Raw genomic sequence first — 26,031 nt, 5'->3', positions numbered from 1 at the left:
TGCGTACACAGGATGCTGCCACGTGCTGCATGCGTTGCTACAGGCACGTTCAGGGGGCCGTTCGCGTCGTAGCTGCTGCCCTACACTCTGTTTCCTCTTATGCACTCTGAGAGTTGACCTTACAGATACGTCTTCCACCTGTGCTAAGATGTGAACACACTCACCATTTGCAAACACTGATAGCTTAACTGTTATTAATTTTTTAAATTACTTTCAGTAGACCTGATAACAGATCATGGCGTGATATATGAAAACCTCTGCCCTAGATCAGTGATCTCTTAGGGCTTAGGGTCATCAAGCATGTATGTATGTGTGTATGTGTGTACGTGTGTATGTGTGTATCGGTTGATCATGTAACTACATCCAGGATAACGGTGGTTTTCCTTATGTAATTATTTCTTCACCAGGGATGAGTTCAACCTCAAGTTGACCCTTCTCAGTAATCAGTGGCAGGGCGTGATACGCAGAGCCCAGCAGAGGCGGGGCATCATTGACAGCCAGATCCGCCAGTGGCAGCGCTATCAGGAGATGGCGGAAAAGCTTCGGAAATGGTTGGTTGAAGTGTCCTATCTCCCCGTGAGTGGTCTCGGAAGTGTCCCAATACCACTGCAGCAAGCAAGGACCCTCTTTGATGAAGTGCAGGTAAGGTGCAAAACAGGCGGTTTTTAAACCTCTTCTGCATTTCCGCTGCACACTTTACCCTGGCCTCGGTTCCTCAGAAGGATATTGGAGTGACACTGGAATGAGGACAAGCATTGTTCTCAAATGTCAACAGAAATATATAAAATGATGGCATTACAAAGTCCATATTTAACAATGAAAGTAGGGCGAGTCCCAGCCTCTCACAAAGACTGACTCCATTTCACCCACCAAGGCCTCCCAGCAGCTCAGTGAATCCCAGCGTGGATGGAAAGGCAATGACAAGGAAAGGAAAACTTTGCACTGATTATACATATTTCACTCATGAGCAGTTTAACTGAAGTATTCCAGAAAAGATGAAAGACTCAGTCCTGTGTGAGCTGTTTATCCATTCCCCTTACTTTCCCCAGCCTGGGAGTTTGGGAGTCCATCCTCTTAGATGGAGACCACCACACTCTCTCATCAGTCCCTCCCAGTATATTTCATAGGCTCCTCTTGTTTTGAAGGTCACTGTTCTCTGCTTCCTTTCTCCTCCTTGCTTCTCTGGGAAACCTCATCTATACACGTGGCTTCCACTACTCCCTACCAGCAGAGAAGGGTCAAGTTGGTATCTTCTGGTCACATTCACCTCCTGAGCCTCCAACTCATGTATTCAACCCCCTTTTAGCTTTATATCTATGTGTATCACAGACATAATATACTCCATGGTTCCAATAGAGCCTGTGATCTCTGGATCAACCATTCTCCACCAGTCCATTCCACGTGTCCAAACCGAGGAAACATCACCGGCTATCTGGTCTATCAGTCAGCAACCCAGAGTCATTCTAGAGCTGTACTCTTCATTTTATCTCCCTCCCCATATCTTATATCCCTCAAGTCTCCATCCCTACTGCCACTACCTTAGATTAGGTGCTCATGGTTTCTTGCCTAGATAGACAATAGCTTCCTAACCTGTCTTAAAGTATCCAATATATGGCCTTCCATTCCATTTTCTACCCCACCACTTAATACTCTTCCATGAATCTCAGTCACTTTTACTATAAAAACCAAATTCCTGTGCAAGGTGTGGTCTGGCGTCATCTTCTCCCACTCTCTTACGGGAATCCTATACTCCAGCCGCTGAAAACTAAGTCCAGTGTCCTGAATTCATCATATTTATCCTGTATAGCAGATTTGCCCACCCTATTTCTCTGCGTGGAAGATGTCTTCTCCCTGAGTCCTGGCTCTCATCACAGCAGATCCTTCTTAATCTGGTTGTGTTCCTGTGTCTTTCAAGACTCGTGAAGGCTTCACCATTTGAAGAAGCCTCCCTGTGCACCCAGCGTGGGTCAGATGTCCCTCTGTGCCCCTGTGCATCAGTCTCATAGAGCAGTTTTCCTATTGCATCGTGATTGCGTTTAACTTGGGAGCAGAAACTAAGCTTTCTGTGTGGAATTCTCATTTATTTATACATTGCTTCACTCAGGCCCAAAGTACTGGGTCAGTAAAGCTTTTTGGAAAAAAGAGGGCATGTTATGTATGCAAAATTTTAGGATTATTTAAAAATACTTATAATGGGGAAATGGTAAAGAGAAGGATGAGAAAGTAAAAATCTACGCTTTCTTTCAGTTCAAAGAAAAAGTGTTCCTGCGACAGCAAGGCAGCTACATTCTCACTGTGGAGGCTGGCAAACAGCTCCTGCTTTCTGCCGACGGTGCAGCTGAGGCTGCCTTGCAGGCTGAACTCGCTGAAATCCAAGAGAGATGGAGATCAGCCAGTGTGCATCTGGAGGAGCAGAAGAAAAAACTGGCCTTCTTGTTGCAGGTAAGTTCGGCTCTTTCCTCCTGTAGGCCCAATGCAGTTTAAAAAGCCCTTTATTACTCAGCCATAAAAAGAAACAAAATTGAGTTATTTGCAGTGAGGTGGATGGACCTAGAGTCTGTCATACAGAGTGAAGTAAGTCAGAAAGAGAAAAACAAATACCGTATGCTAACACATACATATGGAATCTAAAAAAAAAATGGTCTGAAGAACCTAGGAGCAGGACAGGAATAAAGACGCAGATGTAGAGAATAGACTTGAGGACACGGGGAGAGGGAAGGGTAAGCTGGGACGAAGTGAGAGAGTGGCATGGCCATATATACACTACCAAATGTAAAATAGATAGCTAGTGGGCAGCAGCCGCATAGCACAGGGAGATCAGCTCGGTGCTTTGTGACCACCTAGAGGGGTGGGATAGGGAGGGAGGGAGGGAGACACAAGAGGGAGGGGATACGGGGATATATGTATATGTATAGCCGATCCACTTTGTTATAAAACAGAACCTAACACACCATTGTAAAGCAATTATACCCCAATAAAGATGTTTTAAAAAAGCCCTTTTAATAGTTATGCTGCTTCCTCAGCGTTGTTATCCTGCGAATCAAATAATGCAGATCATTACGTCAGACCCTGCAGTATTTTGATCCCCTGTGTCCTGTTTAGGACGTTGTCCTGTCTTGCATGAACTAGAAAAGTTGCCCAATTTTCAGCAGGTGGTATTTCAGGAAAATCCCCCAACAAAGTAGTTTTAAGTCTAGTAAGACCATCCAAGCAATGAATTCTGATTCATGGCCAGTGCTCAGCCAGAAACCATGAGATGACTTTATAAATCTAGACAAGAATGCAAAGAGTAGATTCCACTCCCTAATCTAAGACTCTAAAGTGGTTTTCAAGATTGATGTCTCTTCTTTTATAGCAGGGAAAAACCTATCCAAGAAGATACTCTTGATTTGATCTTAGCTTATCCAAGCAAGTTGCTATGAGATAAAATCTCCAGGAGGTATATTAAACCTTTAGTTGGATACAGATAGCAGACTGATCACACAGCAAGGTTAGGGAAATGTAGGTTTAGCAGACCTCCCACAGTATGCTTTTCTCCCTTGCTTTCCAATTCCTTGCATAAGACACGATTAAAGCAGCAGTTGAATTAAGACATAGACTCTAAACTCAAATAAACCCAAGTTAAAACCATTAAGAAACCAAGTAACCTGGTTAACTCAACCTATCAAAGCCTCAATTTCCTCATCTGTAGAGTGGGTATGACTACATCTCTTTCATAGGGCATTGTGAGGTTTTAATGAAATAATGGAAGCAAATCATGTATCAAAGTACCTGGTACATACTGAGTACTCAGTAAATGATGGTAATTATTATTGTTTAGATTATTCTCATTTTGAAATTGAACATGACTAAATACTGAAGTTTTATATATGTTGATAATCACCAACACTTCAATAAGATTATTAAATTTGGACTGTCACTTTTTGGATCAGAGGTAATAACTAAAGCTAATGAAACACATTTTGCTTTTTTTAATGCTTAAAGTATGCGCATTCATTGGGTTATTCTACTGAATTTTCTTTACTATATGGGGATGTATGTATACATGTGGCTGATTCACTTCGTTGTACGGTGGAAACTAGCACAGCATTGTAAGGCAATTATACTCCAATAAAGAGGTTAAAAAAAATAAAATGCTGAAAAAAAATAATATATCACCTTCTGTGTAGGAAGCAATCAATCAGAAATGCCACCCAACATATGTTAGAGAACGAACCATTTTTGCACACAGCACAATTCATCAGTAATCCGACATGACTGATTCTTTCTTCTTCTTTTTTTGCTTTCAGGAAAGGATTAAAAACATTGTAAATCATTCTGCAGAGAACATGTTAATCATATCTTTTTCTTTATTTGTGATTGACGTTTGGACACGTTTCTAAGACTTAATAAGGCGAGATGGCTGAGTCACTACATTTGCTTTTCTTGTTAGTCTATTTGTTGGTGTATAAAACATCCACTTTGATAGATGTTTGCAGACCGTAACATTTAGTTGTTTCCTTATAATTCATGTAGTAAAAAAGACTTGGTTATAGCTTCAGAATCTAAGCCATCCTGGAAAGGGGAATCCCTGTTCTCTTGTTAAAGTTTTATTTTCTTTTGGGTCATACACTGGATCCTGTTTGCCTAAAAAGGAATTTATGGAGCTAAATTCTAATGTTTATACAGCCTTGTTTTACTGTATCTTTTCACCGTAGCTATAAAGCTTACATATTTTTAGCTTTTAATTAAACGCTGAGTAAATATGCCAAAAACAGTCATTATAATTCTATGCCTTGCATGTTTACCCGCTTCACTATTGCCTCTTACTTTCGTTAGGAAGAATAAAAAGCTGACCTTTTCTCTTTTAGATCAATGAACATTTCTTGCCTGCGTGTTCAGAGATTTCAGTGTGTGATGATTTAATTGAGGATGTTGTTCAGTTTAAGCAAAAGAGGATCTTTTGTCTACCCTCACTGTGCTTAGCGTTGATGGACTAAGTGTAGCCTGGGAACACCGAGATCTTTTTTTTGTTTGTTTTTGTTTTTGCGGTACACGGGCCTCTCACTGTTGTGGCCTCTCCCGTTGCGGAGCACAGTCTCCGGACGCGCAGGCTCAGCGGCCATGGCTCACGGGCCCAGCCGCTCCGCGGCATGTCGGATCTTCCCGGACCGGGGCACGAACCCGTGTCCCCTGCATCAGCAGGCGGACTCTCAACCACTGTGCCACCAGGGAAGTCCCCGAGATCTTTTACTAAAGCAGAATTGGAACAAATCTGTCCAAAATAGACATTTGGGGCTTTTGTTTTTGGGGTCTTGTTTTTGTTCTTTCTGGTGAATGGGAAGAGGGAATGAGGTTATGTACTCTAGGAAGTTCCTCGAAGGAATTTTAAAGAGAAATGAGAACTTTGGGCCAAACTCTCAGTTTATTTAGAAACCAAAAGACATTATGAGCAGGGAGGCACTGTAGCCAGCGCTTCTTAAAGAAGATAGTTGTAACAGCATCATGCATTGCTGTGCTGAAAATAAGGCATCGGGAGAGAAGATAGGAAGAGCCGAGACAGGAAAAGACCAGTGACGAAAGATGATGAAAGGGAAAATGTGAAGGGAAATGCAGCAGAATTTGGCTCCAGGCTAACTACTAAAAGCAACTCAAGTTGTCTCTCTTTGGAGCTCAGTAATTTAAGTTGAAGGGATGGTTACTGGGGAGGGGGAGGCCAGGAATGGGAGGTATTGGACAAAATGAAGGAGATGTGTTTAGTTGAATTTAATTGGCACTGAGACACCAGATGTGGGCTAATTTGTAGATAGGCTGCTGTAAAGAATAAAGTCTCCATCATGGTTCCTCTCATTTTTCTCTTTTCTCTTTTATTACTTAAGAAATACATGTCTCTGAAAAAGACGTAGGTAATAATTGAAGCATAGAGAGTAAACAATGAAATTTCCCCTACACCACCACCCAAATCCTAGAATCTTCCCCAGAAGGAACGCTTGTTACTTTTGGCGTGTAACCTTCCAAAACACAAGCACATCACGTATGTTTTCTTTTGTCAGTACATAGGGATCTCCACATTCCACACCACCATTCTGTCCTTCAGAACACTTACCAGTAGCTGGCATATAAGGTGTACATTTAAAAAATTGTGCATTATTTTTCTTCCTCTACTTTTTTCCTTTGGATAGGTTTTATGTTTTACACATTTAGCCCTTTGTTACATATGTTTCAGTACCATCAAGAGAAAGCCGGTCAAATGCCATGCTTTTTAGAGTTATGTGTTTCTACTTCTGTAACAATTCAAATCTAAGTGGCTCAGACTGTTTATATATTGAATTGAATCAGAGTCAGGGTTATATTATTTTTACATTTCATGTCACTTCTCATACCTATATGTATTTTCACCCTGAAAGAGATTTCATATCCTCTTTTCTATCCTTTAGAGTGCATTGAGATAGTGTAGACATTAGTGCCATTATGGGTGGAGTTAGGAAAGAGGCAAAGGACTGTGTTCATACTCTCACCTCTGCAGATATATTTGGATTCAAGTAACATTTTTGAGTACCCGTAATATTCTGGGTGTCTAGTACTTGGTGTCTTGTCAACCATCGTTTCCTTTAATTCTTTAATACAATTATAGAGAGTTTGTGTATCATTTCAGTTTTCATAAGCAACACATAGTGCATTACCTGCTTGCAGTCACCCAGATGATGAGAACCGTCCAGTTTAGAACTCAGCTCTTCCCATGCTCCCCCCTGTAGCGTGAGTGTGGGCGCTTTCACAGTATTCATCAGTGTAACTTTAATTCTTTCTCTGGGAATTGAGAAGAGAGTTTTTCTTGTTTTCCAACTTCCTGCTCCTTAAAAATCCATGAGATTTCTTTTGCTTCCCATTATAGGACTGGGAAAAATGTGAGAACGGAATAGCTGATTCTCTGGAGAAACTACGAACCTTCAAAAAGAGGCTCTCCCCACCTCTGCCCGATCACCACGACGGGCTCCACGCGGAGCAGATGCGTGGCAAGGTAAATCGCTGGACTGAGCTTTTAACCGGCAACTACTTGTGCTTCCAGTGTAATAACGCCTTTGAAAGCATGCTTCAGTCAAGCTCCTATGAATGTCTGCATGTAGGTGCAAGTTTCTGGTATTTTGCATTAGGGCAGACAACTCTGGTGAAACTTGGTTGTTGACTTATTGCAGTCGATGAAATTATAGACTAGTTTATGGATTACCTTAAGTAAGTAAATGAAAATGTAAAACACAACATTAAAAGGTATTTAAAAACTAGGTTAAGAGCAATGAAGACCATCTTTTTAAAGTGTCCACACTGGAGAGTCATTCTAGAAGAGTCTAGTTCACAGAAAGAAGAGTGAGGCTCAGCAACCTGGAAATTCTGCAGCCGATGGCCCTTGGAGAAATACACGCTGCCCTCCAGGCTCTTTCCTGTAAGAAAAGTAGGAACTATGGGCTTCCCTGGTGGCGCAGTGGTTAAGAGTCCACCTGCCAATGCAGGGGATGCGGGTTCGTGCCCCAGTCCGGGAAGATCCCACGTGCCGCGGAGCGGCTGGGCCCGTGAGCCATGGCCGCTGAGCCTGTGCGTCCGGAGCCTGTGCTCCACAATGGGAGAGGCCACAGCGGTGAGAGGCCCACGTACCGCAAAAAAAAAAAAAAAAAAAAAAAAGTAGGAACTATAAGTAGCTGCTTTCAGTTACTGCATGGAGACACATAATCCTTCAGATACTCAGGGCCCTAACTATTTAAAGGTTATGATCAACACTTCAAATGGCACTTGGAAGCAAATCAGAAGCTAATACAGACCCCTCCCTGCATGGGGAGCTCACTGAGACCAACGTGATTTAGTGTCTGTAGGATTTGTTCCATTCACTCCTGTGTAGGCAAGTGGAGTGCCTGAATAGCAGTTCTCTGCTGAGCAGTATGCAGACAAAATCACAACTACCCTTAAAAATGCTTTCTTCCCCCCAGATGACATGTCCTCATGTTCTCCAAGTCATTTGCAAATTACTGCACTGGAGTAATTCTGTTTAAAACCTCACACAGACTTAAACGATTTGGATTTTGATCAGGAGTTCTCTGCTTCTTTTTGGCTAAGAGGCTGTAAGCCTTTAAGAAAGATTAATTTTTAAAGAAGTCTGGAAATCATGAAAAGGGTGGATATAAGAAATTTTCTTCACTATGAAAATGTAAGGATGATCTTTGAAATTTGAAAGAAGCAGATTTAGGAAAATGAAAAGGTAGTATACTTTATGTCATGGATGACAAGGGAGAGAAATACTATCTTGAGGTGTAAATTCAGCAGTATGCAAAGATTAAAAAGAATTTGTTTTAAGTCTGTGCCTGTGAATTTATGACAAATGATTAAAGAAAACTTTCAACGAGCAAGAATGGGAATTTACTGGGCTCCTCCTATATGCCAGTGGCTAACCAGTGTTATCTTAGTTGGCATGAACGCAAGGTCATGAGCACAGTCTGCTATTCCCTTCTACAGATGTGAAAAGTGAGGCAGCTAGAAGTTCAGTAACTTTTCAAACTTAGTAAATATCAGGTTTTCCTGAACCCAAAGGCTATATTTTTACCACACAGATTCATCTAAAATAGAGTCTGTGAGTCTGAAACAGTTGGTTTCTGAAGGTGGTGTTTCTCTTTTAACCCATACACCAAATCTGATGTTTGAGTTGGGGGGCTGGGAGTTGAAAATTGGTATAAAAAGAGGAAAATCTTTACATTGATAGGACAATTTAATATGTCTATGGTTATAAGCAGAAATGCTGCATATTTAATATACCTGGATAGTTTGGTCTTTCAGCCAAATACTGTTACCATGGGACCTCATTTCCCAAAATACACGACAGTTACAAACACACCTGCTATTAAGTTTGGAGATTAGAAGGATGCATTTTGGTCCAGCTCTCTGCTACTCTTCCGCAAACCAGCTTAGCAGCAAAACAAAGCAATTACCTAGAAAATTCAGGCTATAACCTAGTTTGCTTAAATTGCCTGAGAAGTTAGCCTCAGACGGTACCATTAATTGCCTTTGCCTTTGGAAACTTGTCTCCTGTATGAAGAGACAAAAAGAGAGGGAAAAAGCCATGGGAAATACTCTATTCATGTACAAAATTAGCTGGAATCTAAAAACGTCAACAGCTGGCAAAAAGCAAGAGCTGTACAAATTGTAAAACTAGTCATCTGTTCAAAGCATTGCAAAAACTATTGTCAACTCATTCAAATATTGGATATTTCCCTTAAATCGTTCCCCAAAAGGAGAAAATACATATTTTTTCCAGTAACTTAAAGAAATCTCTTCTCCTGCAGAAAACGTATTCAGTCCATTATTTTAAATTGAGTAATAACAGCAACTGATCCTTTCAGCTACTACATTGTAAACCTGTATCACAGAATGTAGCAACTGATAGTCTTTGAACATGAAAGTTAAATCTGGTAGTTTGGGTTTTTTTTTTTAATATTTCATTAACATGATCAGTCACTTGGGACAAAGGTAATGTTGGTTTAAAACTAAGGAAGATCAATGCAGTGATGAAACTTGAACTAAAAAAGACAATCAGAAAAGATCAATGAAATGGGAAATAGATTCCCATTTCCCATTAGGAAAGATTCTGCAAGCAACCTGGTATTATATAAGAAGAACTTGGCAAATTATCAGATTATGTAGGAAGCAAATAAAGTAGCTACCAAGTTGGATGTTCAAATAGAATGGGATGGAAATGTAATGACATCAAGAGGGGATTCCGAATATACCTCAGAAACTGTTGATGATAGGTGCCCATGGGTATTCAAGTTTTGTGCTTTTTTTTAAATCTAGGAATTGGAAAATGCAGTTGGGAGCTGGACAGATGACCTGGCACGGCTGATGGTGCTGAAGGATGCGGTCTGTGCCTACATCAGTGCAGACGATATCTCCATCCTTAACGAACGCATGGAGCTTCTGCAAAGGCAGTGGGAAGAACTATGCCACCAGGTGAGACAAACTCTGGACTCAGTATCCGCTCAGAAAGGTAGAGAACTGGAAGATGATTTGGAATGTCTGTGGCTATGTCCACATTTGGATAGAGGAAGACACTGTGCTTATTGTAAGAATGCTTCAGATTAAGACAATTATATCTTAACACTATATTTTAAATGCATCCAAACTGGATTCTCTTGCCCTTTCTTTTACTGGCTGTCAAAATATTTTAAAGAGGAAATACAGTTTTGTGGTTCATAGATGTGGTTTTGCTAGGTAGATATTGGTGGTCTACCTTGTGAAAAAACAAGGTTTTATTTGCAGTCGTAGCTAATGCTGTGAGTGGTTTTGTACATTTAACATTTATTGTTGCTGTTGATCTACCATAGTTGTTTCTTCATCATTCATGGGTGTATGGCATTTTTAGCCATACTTTATTTATTTAGTAAGTACGTTCTGTGTGCACAGTACCTCAAAAGAGATCCCAGACTGGGTTTTGATTTGGAAATGAAAGGGAAAGATTGCTGGAGTAGCAAGGAGAGGACATTTGAGGCAAAGAGGAATAATAGATAGGCCCGCAAGTGAAGAATAGCTCCGACTCATAGCCTTGAGATCATAGCCTCCAGGAAGCAGGAACCGTGTTCCTGCTGTCGTGTTCCTTCCTGTACCTCGATTGCCTTGTCTGGCACAAAATAGGTTATGATGCATATCTGTTAAGTGAATCATTCACGTTAATTATTGTGAATTTCACAAGCTACAGTAGATGTCCCTACAAACTAAGGGCAGTGTGGATTGCAGAGAATAAAGGAAATGCCTGTTGAACTGGATAAATCTTGAATCGAGTGCTGAGATCAGAGTGGAAGGGACAGCTTGGTGTAGAGGGAGAAAGTGGATGTGTTAGACAAGGTGGCAGCTTGAAAAAGGCACAGGAGTAGAGCAGAGAGAGGACCTGGCTGGGGAAAAGCAGATGTTGGAAGGATGAACTAGAGAAAAACTCTGGAGCACACTTGTTAAATGTGTGAACAGTTTCGTGTGTGTGTGTGTGTATTTGTGTGTGTGTGTGTGTGTGTGCTTTTTAAAAAAATGATTGTAAGATGGTTTTCATAAATATGTTAATGATTTGCATTCAAAATTAATTTAGCCACTTTCCCCAGAGTTCTATATTCTCAATGAACAGTGAGAAACTTACATGGAGTGTGGTGATGTTCATCACACTTTATTCTTTTCTGAGTTCTTCAATCCAAAATCAATACTATCCAGTAAATTAGTGTACACTTTTTGATGTAAAGATTTTATCATAGCATATATAAATGAAAGATATTTGGTGGGTACAGATATTGGAAAATGCCCACAGCAATGTTCAGTTACCCTTGTGAGCCTTATTCATCTGTTTTTCTTAAAATTGGGAAAAGACTAGCACTACTTGCTGACTCAGTACTTTTTAGCATATTATGTGAAATGAATTAGACTAGATCCCTTTCTCTAGCTAATTGATGTCTCTAAAGCTTTCAGAGAGATAACACCTTAGATATTGGCTTCCATCTCCTTCCCAAACCTACCATGAACTTCTCTATGCCAAGACCTTGCTCAGGCCATTTTTCCTGTCTAGACTTCCTGCCTAGACTATTCCTTCCTTTCTGATTTTCTAAACTATCCTCTTCTGTTGAATTCCAGTACTCTTGTGATGCCATTGTTTGAAATGCTCAGACCTCTGTTCCTCTGAACGCCCATTTCCCTTTTGGTCTATGCCATCATGTGACAGTGCCTTGTTCCTTTTTTCCTCTTCTCCTTCTTCTCCTTCTTTTTCTCCTTCTCCTTCTTTTTCTCCTTCTTCTTCTTTTTTAATGCCTGTGACTTGAGTTCAAGATCATGAAGCCCTTGAGGACAAACCCTTTCTTTGCATATCCAGTGCCTGAAACAGCTGAGTGTTTCTACTGTTGATTATTAAGACAAGACTTTAGGATATTATTTTATATCTTATGTTCCTCTAAATGTAAAATAACGACAAGGTTTCTGAATATTTAGGAGGGTAAGAAGATTATAATTATGTAATACTTTTTGATTTAGGGAAACTGATACTATGTAAGAATGCCACCAGGTACAAAGGATACAAACTTCCAGTTACAAGATGAATAAGTTCCAGGGATCTAATGTACAGCATGGGGACTATTGTTAACAGACTGGATTATATATTTGAAAGTTGCTAAGAGAGTAGATCTTAAATGTTCTCACCACACAACATATAATGGTAATTATGTGAGGTGATAGAGATGTTAATTAACCTTGTGGTAATCATTTCACCATATATATGAATATCAAATCATCGTGTTGTACATCTTAAACTTACACGGTATTATACATCACTTATATCTCACTAAAGCTAGAAAAGGAAAAAAGCAAAGAAAAGTTTACATGTTGTAAAATTGCTTACCAGACTTAAACATATCTAGGCGACAGTCTGTTTAGAAATACATTTTGAAAGCTTCTGTTGATCATATGACATGCTGTAAAGAGATTAATACCTTGCACCTGTGAGTAGACTAGACAAGTAAAAAAAAAAGAGGAAGCAGAAACATAGTGTTTCTAGAAACTTTCTATGTTGAGTGTGTTAAGGCATGAAGCTAAAGCATACTTGTCTCACGTTACTTCAGTCTAAACAGCATTATTTAAACCAGTGAGAGTTTAGTCACGTGATTCATACCAAAAGTGTCAGGGTATAATTGTAAGGAGAAATACAGGCCAGTTACTACTTCTTGAGTTAGCGTTTCCGGAGAACTTCTGTCAAGTATGAAACCGCAAAAGGAAACGAGCTTGTGCCTATGTCTCATTTTCAAAGTTAAAAACGTTAGAGAAACATGGCATAATCCCTCTGTTAAAGACCAAGTAGTGCGTTCATATTCCAATGGAAGCAGTCGGTCAGAGGTCCGGACTGATTGGGCTGCAGGCAAGGAGGAGGCGGCCGCCCTGTTCATAAGCATCACAGACTAGAGGTAATGGAGAAAAGCATCCTGTCTTCAAATAGACTCACCAAATGGTTTGTTGTGCCTGTGTACAGCCGTGGCTTGTATTTGCTTTTAATTCCTGTTTTGGTTTGTAGAGCTGTGTGTAATTCCAGTTGAGATATAAATATATCATCATTATAATTGCTCGGTGTTCTTTCAAATTGTCACGGGAAAAATATCTGAAGCAGAAGAGGATGTGTTTCCTGTTCAGCTGCCTCATGCTCTGGGGGTTTTAGCTGGTGTTTGTCAGCTGTTGGCAGTGCAACGTGTTTATACCCTTGAGAAAACGTAAATATGTGCTAAACTGATCAGTAATTTAAGGGTTTCCACTGAACTCAAAGACAGTGATGGTAAAGCTCACTTATCGTACAGCCTAAATATTAGTTTTACAAACCAAAAGGAAAATTCGGTCCCCATTATTAATTTAAATCTTTTGAAAAGATTGGGGCGCCAGTTTGTAACCAGAGCTTGTGGCCTACCTGTTTCTTCCTTCAACTGTTGCTCTACGTAAGCAAATGAAATGAAAGCAACACTTGCATGGTATGTGAGAAAGACTAGAAATATATATTTAAGCTGCTTATTGAATACATGAGTGTCAGGAGAAAAACATATTAAAAACTCAAATGATGCCCTGTTGTCATGTATAGTTAAGTAGACTGAACTTTTGTTAAGTCTTTAGGATATACTGGTCACTTTCTAAAATTATTTTCCTGTCTGAAGAATGTATTCTATTATGAGCTTACAGTATTCCGGTGCATAAGACAGTGCATGGCATATAGTAGACACATGTTTACTGCAAACCAGAAACATTTGTTTAATGAATTTTGGAACAAATGAAAGCTTAATTTACAAATGACAAAAGTAAAGCTTAAGAAAGATGAGTAACCTTGCCCTGGTCATATCATTAGTAAGTGATGGAGATTGTTTTTGAACCTCATCTGCCTCTGCATATTTGATCATAATGTTATATTGCAAAAACCTGTATCAAAGTGTATCAGAGATTCAAGCTTTGCTGCTGCTGGTCCTTTTTTTTTTTTTTTTTTTTTTTTGGCCATGCCGCACAGCTTGCAGGATCTTAGTTCCCCAACCAGGGATTGAACCCCGGCCCTCGGCAGTGAAAGCGTGGCGTCTTTCCAGTCTAACCACTGGACCGCCAGGGAATCCCTTTGCTGGTTCTATTTGGTATTGATATAAACAAATGCCTCAAATTTGTCTGACCTCCTCTATCCCTGTCTCTGAAATCAGAGTAATACCTACCCCTCAAAGTAATAATATTTTTCTGTTATGTAGTCATCTTCCCTGCAGATGTTGTTGAGAGAAGCCCTAGAATTTATTCTTGCTGATGGCCAAGATTTGGGGGAAGAGGCAGAGAGGCGAAGCACATAGCAAGACTTGTTAGTCTGAAGTCTGAAAGGCAGGGGTTTCTAACCTTTGCATGGAAAACAGTTGCTTCAGGCAGTTTCAACTATGAAACTATAGTTTCAGCTGGAACATCAATCGAAGCAGAATTTTAATACCAGCCTGACTCTGCTGCTCTGTGAATGAAAAAGAAAGTCATATCCACGAGAAAGTTTAAAATCTTAGCAGATCAGATGACACTCTGCTGTCAGAGATTGAGAGGAAAATGGTGCTGGACGGACTGTACTCTTCAGTGCTGTCTTGGTAGAGCTTAAAGTGGGTGAAATTTGTCTCCAAAACTTTTAATCTTGTTTTCTTGGTTTTTCGCATTCCTATCAATACCCACACCAAGTAAATGCACTGTTGTTCTGTATTTTTCTGCCTCAAAGAAAAATTCATGGTAAACTGAATTATACTAATGGGGAAGTACTTAATGGATTAACCAGTGTCACTCTACCCAGAGAAATTTTTATTTTAAAAGATCATATTAACTCAAAAGAGTGAATTTCTAATGGTGGCATTTCAAAAATTATGGCAGGTTATGGGGTTTGCCATCTAAGCAGCTCACTAAGCTTGGCCCTGGTATAGGTATCCTGGGCTCATAGTCTAATTCCCAACACTTTTATTTTTTTTTGAGAGAGAACTTCTTCAGTATTTTTTTAACCATTTTTTAAATTGAAGTATAGTTAATTTACAATGTTGTGTTAGTTTCAGGTGTACAGCAAAGTGATTCAGAATATATATGTATTCTTTTTCAGGTTCTTTTCCATTATTGGTTATTGCAAGATATTGATTATAGGTCTGTGTGCTATACAGTAGGTCCTTGTTGGTTATCTATTTTATATATAGTAGTGTGTATATGTTAATCCCAACCTCCTAATTTATCCGGCCCCCCCCACTGTCCCCTTTGGTAACCATAAGTTTGTTTTCTATGTCTGTGAGTCTATTTCTGTTTTGTAAATAAGTTCATTTGTATCATTTTTTTAGATTCCACATATAAGTGATATCATATGATATTTGTCTTTCTCTGTCTGACTTCACTTAATATGATCATCTCTAGATCCATCCATGTTGCTACACATGGCATTATTTCATTATTTTTTATGGCTGAGTAATATTCCAGTGTGTGTGTGTGTGTGTGTGTGTGTATGTGTGTGTGTGTGTGTGTGTGTGTGTACACACACCACATCTTCTTTATTCATTCATCTGTTGATGGACACTTAGGTTGCTTCCATGTCTTAGCTATTGTAAATAGTGCTGCTGTGAACATAGGGGTGCATTCATCTTTTCAAATTAGAGGTTTCTCCAGATATATGCCCAGGATTGGGGTTGCAGGATCATATAGTAACGCCATTTTTAGTTTTTTTGGGGGGTTTTTTTGCGGTACACGGGCCTCTCACTGTTGTGGCCTCTCCCGTTGCGGAGCACAGGCTCCGGACGCGCAGGCTCAGCGGCCATGGCTCACGGGCCCAGCTGCTCCACGGCATGTGGGATCTTCCCGGACCGGGGCACGAACCCGCGTCCCCTGCATCGGCAGGCGGACTCTCAACCACTGCACCACCAGGGAAGCCCCATTTTTAGTTTTTTAAGGAACCTCCGTACTGTTCTCCATAGTGGCTGCACCAATTTACATTCCCACCAACAGTGTAGGAGGATTCCTTTTTCCCTACGCCCTCTCAAGCACTTATTATTTATAGACTTTTTCATGATGGCCATTCTGACCAGTGTCAGGTCATACCTCATTGTAGCTTTGATTTGCCTTTCTCTAATAATTAGTGATGTTGAGCATTTTTTCATTGCCTGTTAGCCATCTGTATGTCTTCTTTGGAGAAATGTCTGTTTAGATCTTCTGCCCATATTTTGATTGGGTTGGTTGTTTGTTTCATATTGAGCTGTATGAGCTATTTGTATATTTTGGAAATTAATCCCTTGTCGGTCGCATTGTTTGCAATTATTTTCTCCCATTCCATAGGTTGTCTTTTCATTTTGTTTATGGTTTCCTTTGCCGTGCAAAAGCTTTTAAGTTTAATTAGGTCCCATCTGTTTACTTTTGTTTTTATTTCCATTACTCCAGGATATGGATCCAAAAAGATATTGCTGTGATTTATGTCATAAAGTGTCTGCCTGTGTTTTCCTCTAGGTGTTTTTTAGTATCCAGTCTTATCTTTAGATCTTTAATCCATTTTGAGTTTATTTTTGTGTATGGTATTAGAGAATGTTCTAATTTCATTCTTTAACATGTAGCTGTCCAGTTTTCCCAGCATCAGTTATTGAAGAGACTGTCTTTTCTCCATTATATATTCTTGTCTTCTTCGTTGAAGATTAGTTGGCCATAGGTGCATGGGTTTATTTCTGGGCTTTCTGTCCTGTTCCATTGATCTATGTGTCTGTTTTTTGTGATAGTACCATACTGTTTTGGTTACTGTGGCTTTGTAGTATAGTCTGAAGTCAGGGATCCTGATTCCTCCAGCTCCCTTTTTCTTTTTCAAGATCGCTTTGGCTATTCAGAGTCTTTTGTGTTTCCATACACATTAAAAATTATTTTATTCTAGTTCTGTGAAAAACGCCATTGGTAATTTGATAGAGATTGCATTGAATCTGTAGATTGCCTTAGGTAGTATGGTCATTTTAACAATATAGATTCTTCCAATCCAAGACCATGGTATTTCTTTTCATCTGTTTGTGTGATCTTCAATTTCTTTCATCAGCATCTTATAGTTTTCAGAGTATAGGTCTTTTGCCTGCTTAGGTAGGTTTATTCCTAGGTATTTTATTCTTTTTCATGTGATTAATTCCCACTCTTTTCTAGGATATAGAATCACAGACATTTGGGGCTGTGAGGGACCTTGAATATTATTTACCTAATCATTAACAGAGCCAACCCTAGGCAGAATTGCTAACTAGGAAGTGTATAACACCTTAGAAATATTTTCATTTTCATTTAAAAAAAGGAAACTCAGGCTTCCCTGGTGACGCAGTGGTTGAGAGTCCACCTGCCGATGCAGGGGACACGGGTTCGTGCCCCGGTCTGGGAGGATCCCACATGCCGCGGAGAGGCTGGGCCCGTGAGCCATGGCTGCTGAGCCTGCGCGTCCGGAGCCTGTGCTCCGCAACGGGAGAGGCCACAGCAGTGAGAGGCCCACGTACTGCTAAAAAAAAAAAAAAAAAAAAAAAGGAAATTCATTCAAAATGCATTGAAGAGTAAAATAGATCCATGGATAAAGGAATATATGTGTTAAAGCAAAATGTAGCAAAATGTTAACAGTTTTAGAGTCTAGGGAATATATCATAGCTGTTTACCATACAATTCCTTCAACTTTTCTGTATGTCTGATGTTTTTCATAATAAAGTATTGCTGGAAAAAGGAAAATTGAAAGGTAGGTGTTTAATGTGGTGGGATATATGGCAGAATGTCTAGCATTATCAACATGACTGTTTAGAATGTCTGTAAAAGTGGATCATCTTCTTACCACTCAGATTGCATTTTATTTTGCTAACATGCAGTTTAGCTCAACTAGAAACATTTCTTAGTATCTCAACCAGCACTGCAAAGACAAGAGTATTATGATGTCAGAAAGTTTTAGAATTCTGGAAAGGATCATTCTAGACCTAGAGATAAGAAAACAGGCGTACTGTATCTATATTGTATAAAGAACTATTAAAACAATAATAAAAAACAATCCAATTAAGAAATGGGCGAGAAATTTGACCAGATAGTTCTCCAAAGAAGACATACAAATGGCCAAGAATATGAAAAGATTCTCAACATCATTAGCCATCAGGGAAATGCAAATCAAAACCACAATGAGATAGCACTTTATATCCAGTAAAATGACTGCATTCCAGAAGACAGATAATAACAGGTGTCGGTGAGGATGTGGAGAAATTGGAACCCTACTACTGGTGGGAATGTAAAATGTCGCAGACACTTCACAAAACAATCTGTACTGTTGCCATATAACCCAGCAAGTCTGCTCCTGGGAATGTGCCCCAAGAGAAATGAAACATATGTCCACACAAACACTTGTACTCAAATGTTCATAGCAGCATTGTTCATAATAGCTAAAAAATGGACACAACTCAAATGTCCATCAATAGATGAACTGATGAATAAAATGTGGTCTATCTATATGGAAACATATGTTCAGCAATAAAAAGGAATGAAGTACTGACGCATGCTCCCACATGGATGAACCTTAAAAACATTATGCTAAGTGAAAGGAGCATCACAAAAGATAGCACATCGAATGATTCCATTTACATGAAATGCCCAGAATAGACAAATCCACAGAGATAGAGAGTAGGTGAAGGTTGGGAGGAAGGTGCAGGGGTAGGCAAAGGAGTGAGTACTGATGGGTACAGGGGGGTTTGGGTTTTTTTTTTATATTGATGAACATGTTATAGCAGTGATGGTGGTGGTGGCTTTGAAACTGTGAACATGCTGAAAAGAGCTGGGTCGCACACTTTAAACAGGAAATGGTGTGGAAACTACATCTCAGCAAAGCAGTTACAGGGAAAAGAAAAGAAACAAAGATACAAAAATCAAAATAGAAAGCAGGCAGGGAAATAAAAGAACTTGCTCAAAGTAAAGTGATCATGATAGAGCTGATCAGGGGTTGTGCCTCTTCCACTGAGGAAGGTGTCTCCTGACACCTGACGTTCAATTAATTCTTCCCTCCTTCCCTATTTTTCTTTCATTTTTTTTCTTTCCTTTTTCCCTTTTCCTTCCTTCTTTTGTATTTCTTTCCTTCTTTTCTTTTTTTCTGCCCTTTACCTTCCTCCTTTTCTTATTCCTTCTTTTCTTTCCTATTTCTTTCCTTTTTAGTAAAAGTACATTCCATGATCCTGTATCATAGCTGCACAGAACCAACTGTAGTGAGAAGCTAGATTGTTTTTAATAAATTTATTTATTTATTTATTTTTGGCTGCATTGGGTCTTCATTGCCATGCACGGGCTTTCTCTAGTTGCAGCGAGTGGGGGCTACTCTTCGTTGCAGTGCGTGGGCTTCTCATTGCAGTGGCTTCTCTTGTTGCGGAGCATGGGCTCTAGGAGTGCGGGCTTCAGTAGTTGTGGCTCACGGGCTCTAGGCACGTGGGCTTCAGTAGCTGTAGCACGTGGGTTCAGTTGCTCCGCGGCATGTGGGATCTTCCAGGACCAGGGTTTGAACCCATGTCCCCTGCACTGGCAGGTGGATTCTTAACCACTGCACCACCAGGGAAGTCCCAAGAAGCTAGATTGTTCAGAACCTTTAATAAGTGAATGTGCATGTGGCTCTTCGGGAGGGAAGTATTGGATTAAGTGTCTCCCACTTGTGAAACTCGCTAGGCTAGAGCAGAGCTCCTGGGACTGGGCCTCAGGGAACAGTGGCCTAAAGAGATGCACAACTACTGCTCATCTTAGTCGACCCAACAGAGTTTATTTGCTCTTTTCCTCAGGGTATGAGCTCCACTCTGATTATGCTTTTGCATTTTCTCCCATTTTAAACTTTTCAGCTCTCTTTAAGGCAGCAGCAAGTAAGTGAGAGACTGAATGAATGGGCCGTCTTCAGTGAAAAGAACAAGGAGCTTTGCGAATGGTTGACTCAGATGGAAAGCAAAATTTCTCAGAATGGAGACATTCTCATTGAAGAAATGATTGAGAAGCTCAGGAAGGTATGGGATGTGTGGCTACATGTGCTTAGATGCTCTTTTAATGGGTACAGAAGACAACCTTACTCCTAGTTACTTTCCTGAGAAAGGAGCACTCTATTATAAACATTTTATCTTTTTAATATAAAATAAACTTGACTGAAAAGACCTCCTTTACATACAGAATATATAGAATATTTTCAATTCGCGATGAAATAGATTATCTGCTGATAGATAATGTTCAGTATTTTTAGATTTTATCTACCTGTTCAGCAGGAATTATTTATGTGTTGGTTGTCTTTGTTTTTAATTGAAGTATAGTTGATTTATTGTTTGTTTTTCAAGAGGTAAACTCACCAGAGAGGAACTAAAAGAAAAAATTCCTAAGATCAATTAAACTGACATTTTCTCTGTAAGTCATGATTTATAGACAGTTACAGGAATGAGGACTTTCCTGAGAATTTTAGCTTCATGTTAATTTCAAGTTATGTATGATTATTAAACTATTTTATATGCTCAAATGGATCTAGATCGTTTTTCATGTCTGTACAGGACTGGTCACATTTACTAGCATTTAAAAATGTTTTTGATGGTTTCAGTGGTGTTTCCACACTGTTTTTGAACAACTAATCATTTAAATTTTCTCTCTCTTCTAAGTACATATCACCATCTGAAGTACAATGCATTTTCCCAATTTACTTGTTTATTATCTGTCTACAGTGAAGCCCCACTGGACTGTAAGCCTCACGGGAGCAGGGACTTTGTCTGTTTTGTTCATTGCTGTATCTCCTGCAACCAGAGCAGTGCCTGACTTTTCCTAAGTACTCAGTCATTACTTACTGAATAAATGAATTATAGCTTCATTCATTATGAAAAGAAATATAACTAATTATTAGGAAAAATATCTTTACCTACAAAGTTATTAATATTACATCTTGGCTTTGGAGTTTATTTTTCTCTCATGTATGTGCTTGGGCATGTACACGGAAAAACAAAAACTCCAGAGCCAGTATGTGATATGAATAACTCTATAGGTTTACTTAAAATTGCAAGCTCTAAGCATCAGCATTTGTATATTTGTTATTGTAAGCCTTTAAAATGTGGGCAGAGATGATACAGATTTCATTTCAGCATCTGCTAAAAGCTCTGCCCTTTGCTGGTTTCTGGGTGTCAGATAATGTTCTACCAGACATGATTAATGTATAATAGGTATTAGAGTGAAGTTTGCTATAGAATAAATTTTAATTAAATGTATTTATACTCTGATTGATTTTATCATGCAATTTAAGATGCATATTTTGGGGGCTTGACACACAGATAATTTTGTTATACTCTTTGGTAACATTTGGAATAATTTTTAAAATATCAACTATACCATTCTGTATATATAATAAGTTATGGACTTTAAAATAAAGTCTTTATGAGCTTACCTCATGTGGTATCTCTTTTGTAAAGAAAAATAACATGGAGGCTTGGTAATTTTGACAGCTTAGAAGAAAGAAATTAATAAACAGACTGTAACCATGGTATGGGTACCTACTGCCATTAACACTCAACATCGTACTTTAAAAGACAACCTAAGAGTATTATTTTACTATAAATACTATTTTAAGCTTGGCATAATTCCTTTGAAATAAACATTTCTCAGTAATATCATCTCAAATTTGTAATAACACATTATAACTATTAAGAAATGCACCTGGTATGTTGGTCTTTGACTCCCATGGGCTTGAAGTAACATGGAAAGGAGAGTAGGTGGAGGTGCTGGGCCTGAGGAAGCACTCACAACTGCAGGAGAATAAAATTTCACCGGCTCCATCCATTCTTTGGGGCCCTTTTTACTTAGATAATTGATTTGAGAGGGTAGCCCTGTTACCAGGGTAACTTGAGAGCAATAGAAGGTGAAGATACCCATATTCCTATAATATCTGTCTGGGTATATTATTTTGCTGAGAAAATAATTGCTGCCTAACAGGAGTTTAAGCCAGAAATAAAAAAGGTGATTCTGAAGTTTGGATGCTGTCACTACGACAAGAAATTAAGAGGATCAATTGGTCCAGAGGCTGGGGGGAGGGTGGGGGGACAGGTAGGGGTCAAGGGGAGATGTCCTTTCATCATCACTTAAATCATACTGTTCAGTGGCCTTTCTGTTACTATAGACCATATTGAGAGCCTGTCCTTCTGACCTAAAACAATCTTTAAGAGGAGCTACTACAGAAACTGGATAGATGAGGAAGGTTTGAGACCCATTGATCCTCTAAGACCAATGGTTATTGTTCTTGAGAGTTAATTTGCCAATGATTTATGTGCTGTAAAATATTGACGCTGTACAGAGGACAGCTCTTTAAAATGAAAGTAGTCTTTTAAATCATTCTGCACAAGTAACAGTTGACATACACATACATATATACATTCACATATACACACATAGTCACACATCTTCTTAGCGTCTTATTAGCTATTTGTATGAGGATTGATTCTAAATATAACATGTGGTTGGTGATTAGAGCAACAAGGTATAACTTCCCAGCATTGAAATCTTTCAAGCTTTGTCTTTTGTTTCTACGTATATACATTTATTGCTTTTTTTAATGCCCATTTTAAGTAAATGGAAAGCATCCCCATTTCCTTTAAGAACATCTGTATAAAAATTCAATCTGGACTTTGCCTACATACCGAAAATAACAGGTACCACTAATTCTTGTGTACTGGGACTCATGTTCACACAGTGTTCCTTATGCCTGAACTATTTCCAAGCAGTAGAAAACTGTAATTATCATGTTTCTAGTAGAGCCAGACTGAATGCATCAAGAATATGCTTTCTGACCTCTGTGATTGCCATTTATTACACAGGATTATCAAGAGGAAATTGCTATTGCCCAAGAGAACAAAATACAGCTCCAGCAAATGGGAGAACGACTTGCCCGAGCCAGCCATGAAAGCAAAGCATCTGAGATTGAATACAAGCTCGGGAAGATCAATGACCGATGGCAGCACCTCCTGGACCTCATGGCAGCCAGGTAAAAAGGACCTTAGTCAATAGGACACTCATGCAGAATCTCAAAGCTTTCAGGCTGCCTTCCATTTCAGCTAAAGATCGGCCAATAAATCTCTGTGTTCTTTATCCCACCATTTTAGTTCATGCTTGTCTCATAAATGTCACTTTCGTTAACTTTAAAATTCTCCTTCTTATTTCATAAATTCAGTGGTGTTTGCATTTAACTGAAAGAGGGAAAGTCATATCCAGACAAAATCCATTCCCAAGAGAAAATTCTTTATTCTGGGGCTTCATAGTACTCAACTTCCTATAAGGAAGAAAGTGAAACTGCTGACCAGTATCTGTGGAGGGTGTGTTTGTCTGAAGTGGCAAAAAAAAAAAAAAATATATATATATATATAATTATATAAATATAGTATAATTAATATATACATATATCTATAATCACATTCCTACTGTCTTTTTGATTAGCAAGGTGTGGGAATAAATCTAATTATTGCCATTCTGCTTAGACGTAAAAATAATCTGCTGCATTACTGTAATTTTGTATTTAACTCTACTGATAACTGTAAGTGTCTACCACATATCTGAGAGGAATGTTACATTCAGTTTCTGTTGCGGAAGGGCAGGGTGAGCGAAAGGGATAAAAGTCAAAAAGAAAAAGTATCTAAGGATCTTTACTAGCAATATAGAAATCTGATATGATTGAAGGAAGCACTGTGTTATTTGACATAAGGGTTATTTTTTAAAGGGAAGGGCTAGGTAGATGCTTTGTTTGAGGTGAACTTTGCTTCTTGTTGGAATGTAGCCTCCATGAGGGCAGGCATCCTTGTCCATTCTATTCCCTGTATATCACAAGCACCAAGAATAGTACCTGAATGCAGTTGGGGCTCAATAAATATTTGAATGAATGTATGAATGAATACTTGAATATTTGAATGGATAGTCTTCTTTATGGCAGTTAGGAGAGTTGGAATGTTACACATGCTTCTGATTCACAGCCATTTGGGAGTTATCCCAAAATACACTTTTTAAAAAATCCGGCTTCTTTTCCTTAGCCATGCTGCATGAAGGTGGACATGAAATAGTGCCTTTTGAATACTGTGTGCCCACAAAGACTTCATATGGGCTTGGCAAGTCCATGTGTTGATTTTAAAAACATTTAGTATATTTCTTTTTCTATAAGGGAGTTATCAAAGAGGGTCTCATTTAGGAAGGTGAGATTATAATTTGTTTTAGTGAGAATGAAACAAAAATGGAATAGATGTTGACCAATTTTTAAAATGTTTAACGGTAGTATTATAATAGCTAACATTTACTAAACCCTTAGTTTGTAGCAGTGACCATGCTAAAGACTTCATGTACATCTTCTCGTGTGCTGTTCACAACATTCTTTGAGGTGGGTATTATTATTATACCCATTTTCCAGATGTGAAATGCTGAGGCTCAGGTTTGCCCCTGGTCATGCACGTGCTGAGTGGCAGAGTGCCCTAGAATACTGCACTCTCCTACCTGCCAAGCTTATGACTTCTTTGTCCCTGTTCTAGAGAATACAATTAAAAGGAAGTTAGGGTCTGTTATTTATTTCTACAATCTAATTTCCCAGTCCTTTGTGAAGTACTGACAGCGACTATGAGAGATATAGGAGGTACAAAGACGGAAGCCCTTTCTTCAAGGAGTTCATAGTGGGAATTACGCATGTGAAGAAATCAAGTAAAATGATGTGCTAAATGCCTTAGTAAAAGTACCATAAAGAGATGGAAACTGAATGGTGCAGCTTAAGCTACTGTAAGTATTTAGGCATTGGTAGATTTTAGAACCCCAGCGCTGTGTTTAGCCTCACTTCTCAGTCACTGATAACCAAATCTTATTTCAGAGGGAGGAGCTGAAGCCCTTTGTGCTATAAATACCCTTCTTAGGGAAGCCGCCCACTCGGTAAACATCCCTGGATTTTTTTCAGTCAGATTATGACTCATGGAATTGGCTTTCATTTCCATGTAATCCAGTTAAACCAGTTAATATCCTTTTCTAATTTCTAGTTGGTTCAGTGGTGTGGAATATGGGGTTGCACTAAGTCAAAATGTTTTAAATTTAATTTAATTTAATCACAAGCAGCTAGTTTGGTGTATGCCCAGCTGGTAGCCAGCGTTACATACAATGAGTTAGGTGTTTACTCCTCAAAGCCATGTTGATTTGTAACTTTTCTATTTTTTCAATCAAGAATTTTCTAGGTGTTATTTAGTTTATTTTTCCAAAGACACATTAGTAAATTTGAATCAATTAAATATAGGGAACACAGGCTTGCATTTTAGTCACTAAAATGCTCATATGTTCCTACTTTTGTAGAATCTCATTATACACAGATGTAACATATATATTGTCCATTTCTAATTGTCTCCTTCCAACGTAGACCAGATGACATTTTGACCATTCATTTGTCCTGAGGTTTAATGCCACACTGGATTCATAGTTCCTTGAAGCCTCTCCTAAATGACACTCAGCCCTCACGTTTGCTTTCCACTTTTTGGTTTATTGCCTGTGCTAATGCACAGGCAAGATGACTGTCTTCCACACCCATCTTCAACTATGACCTGCCAGCTGAAGTACTAAGTTTCTATGATTCAGTCTCATTCACTACTCTTCCCTCTTCCAAATTTTTTTAACATTGATTAATTGAAGCAGAACGTAACTTATGCCTTTGGGTATTTTCACGTTGTTTTGATGCTCTTGGGAATGGAGAGGTTATTTTTGAAGATGATCATATTTTCAGGTGAACAGCTTCCCGGGTAACAGAAAGATGGAAAAAAGAAAGAAGATTCACTGATAATAACCTGTTATATACAAATAGAATGCATAACTTTGAGTCAGATTCTTATTACTAGGATTAGCTTAGACCATTCTAAGTACAAAGTAGCTATGTTTTGCTTTGAATTTTTAAACTAACTGTCACCAAGCATTGTCAGCTTTTTAGGATAACAAAAAAATCTGCTCAGTTATTATTAGGGCTCAATGGATAATGTTATAGTATACGTTCTAGACCTACTCAGTTCAATA

General features: G+C 38.9%; 1 protein-coding gene across 7 annotated transcripts in view; it reads left to right on the top strand.

Moving 5' to 3' along the window:
- SYNE1 (spectrin repeat containing nuclear envelope protein 1) overlaps positions 1–26,031 on the top strand; it is a gene marked incomplete at its 5' end in the record, with an annotated part of 457,248 nt that overhangs the window by 373,614 nt on the left and 57,603 nt on the right. For all 7 annotated transcript variants that reach the window (XM_082668958.1, XM_082668957.1, XM_082668956.1 and 4 more), the window contains 6 exons: positions 408–642; positions 2,248–2,442; positions 6,872–6,997; positions 9,811–9,966; positions 19,845–20,003; positions 22,833–22,999. In XM_082668958.1, coding sequence (XP_082525084.1) covers positions 408–642; positions 2,248–2,442; positions 6,872–6,997; positions 9,811–9,966; positions 19,845–20,003; positions 22,833–22,999 — 1,038 coding nt within the window. The remainder of the gene's footprint in view (positions 1–407; positions 643–2,247; positions 2,443–6,871; positions 6,998–9,810; positions 9,967–19,844; positions 20,004–22,832; positions 23,000–26,031) is intronic.

This window comes from Grampus griseus, assembly GCF_964374135.1.
Source record: "Grampus griseus genome assembly, chromosome: 13".
NCBI classification, from domain to species: Eukaryota; Metazoa; Chordata; class Mammalia; order Artiodactyla; family Delphinidae; genus Grampus; species Grampus griseus.
The sequence above is the reverse complement of the archived record's forward strand: the minus strand, read 5'-3'. Positions and strand labels throughout refer to the sequence as shown.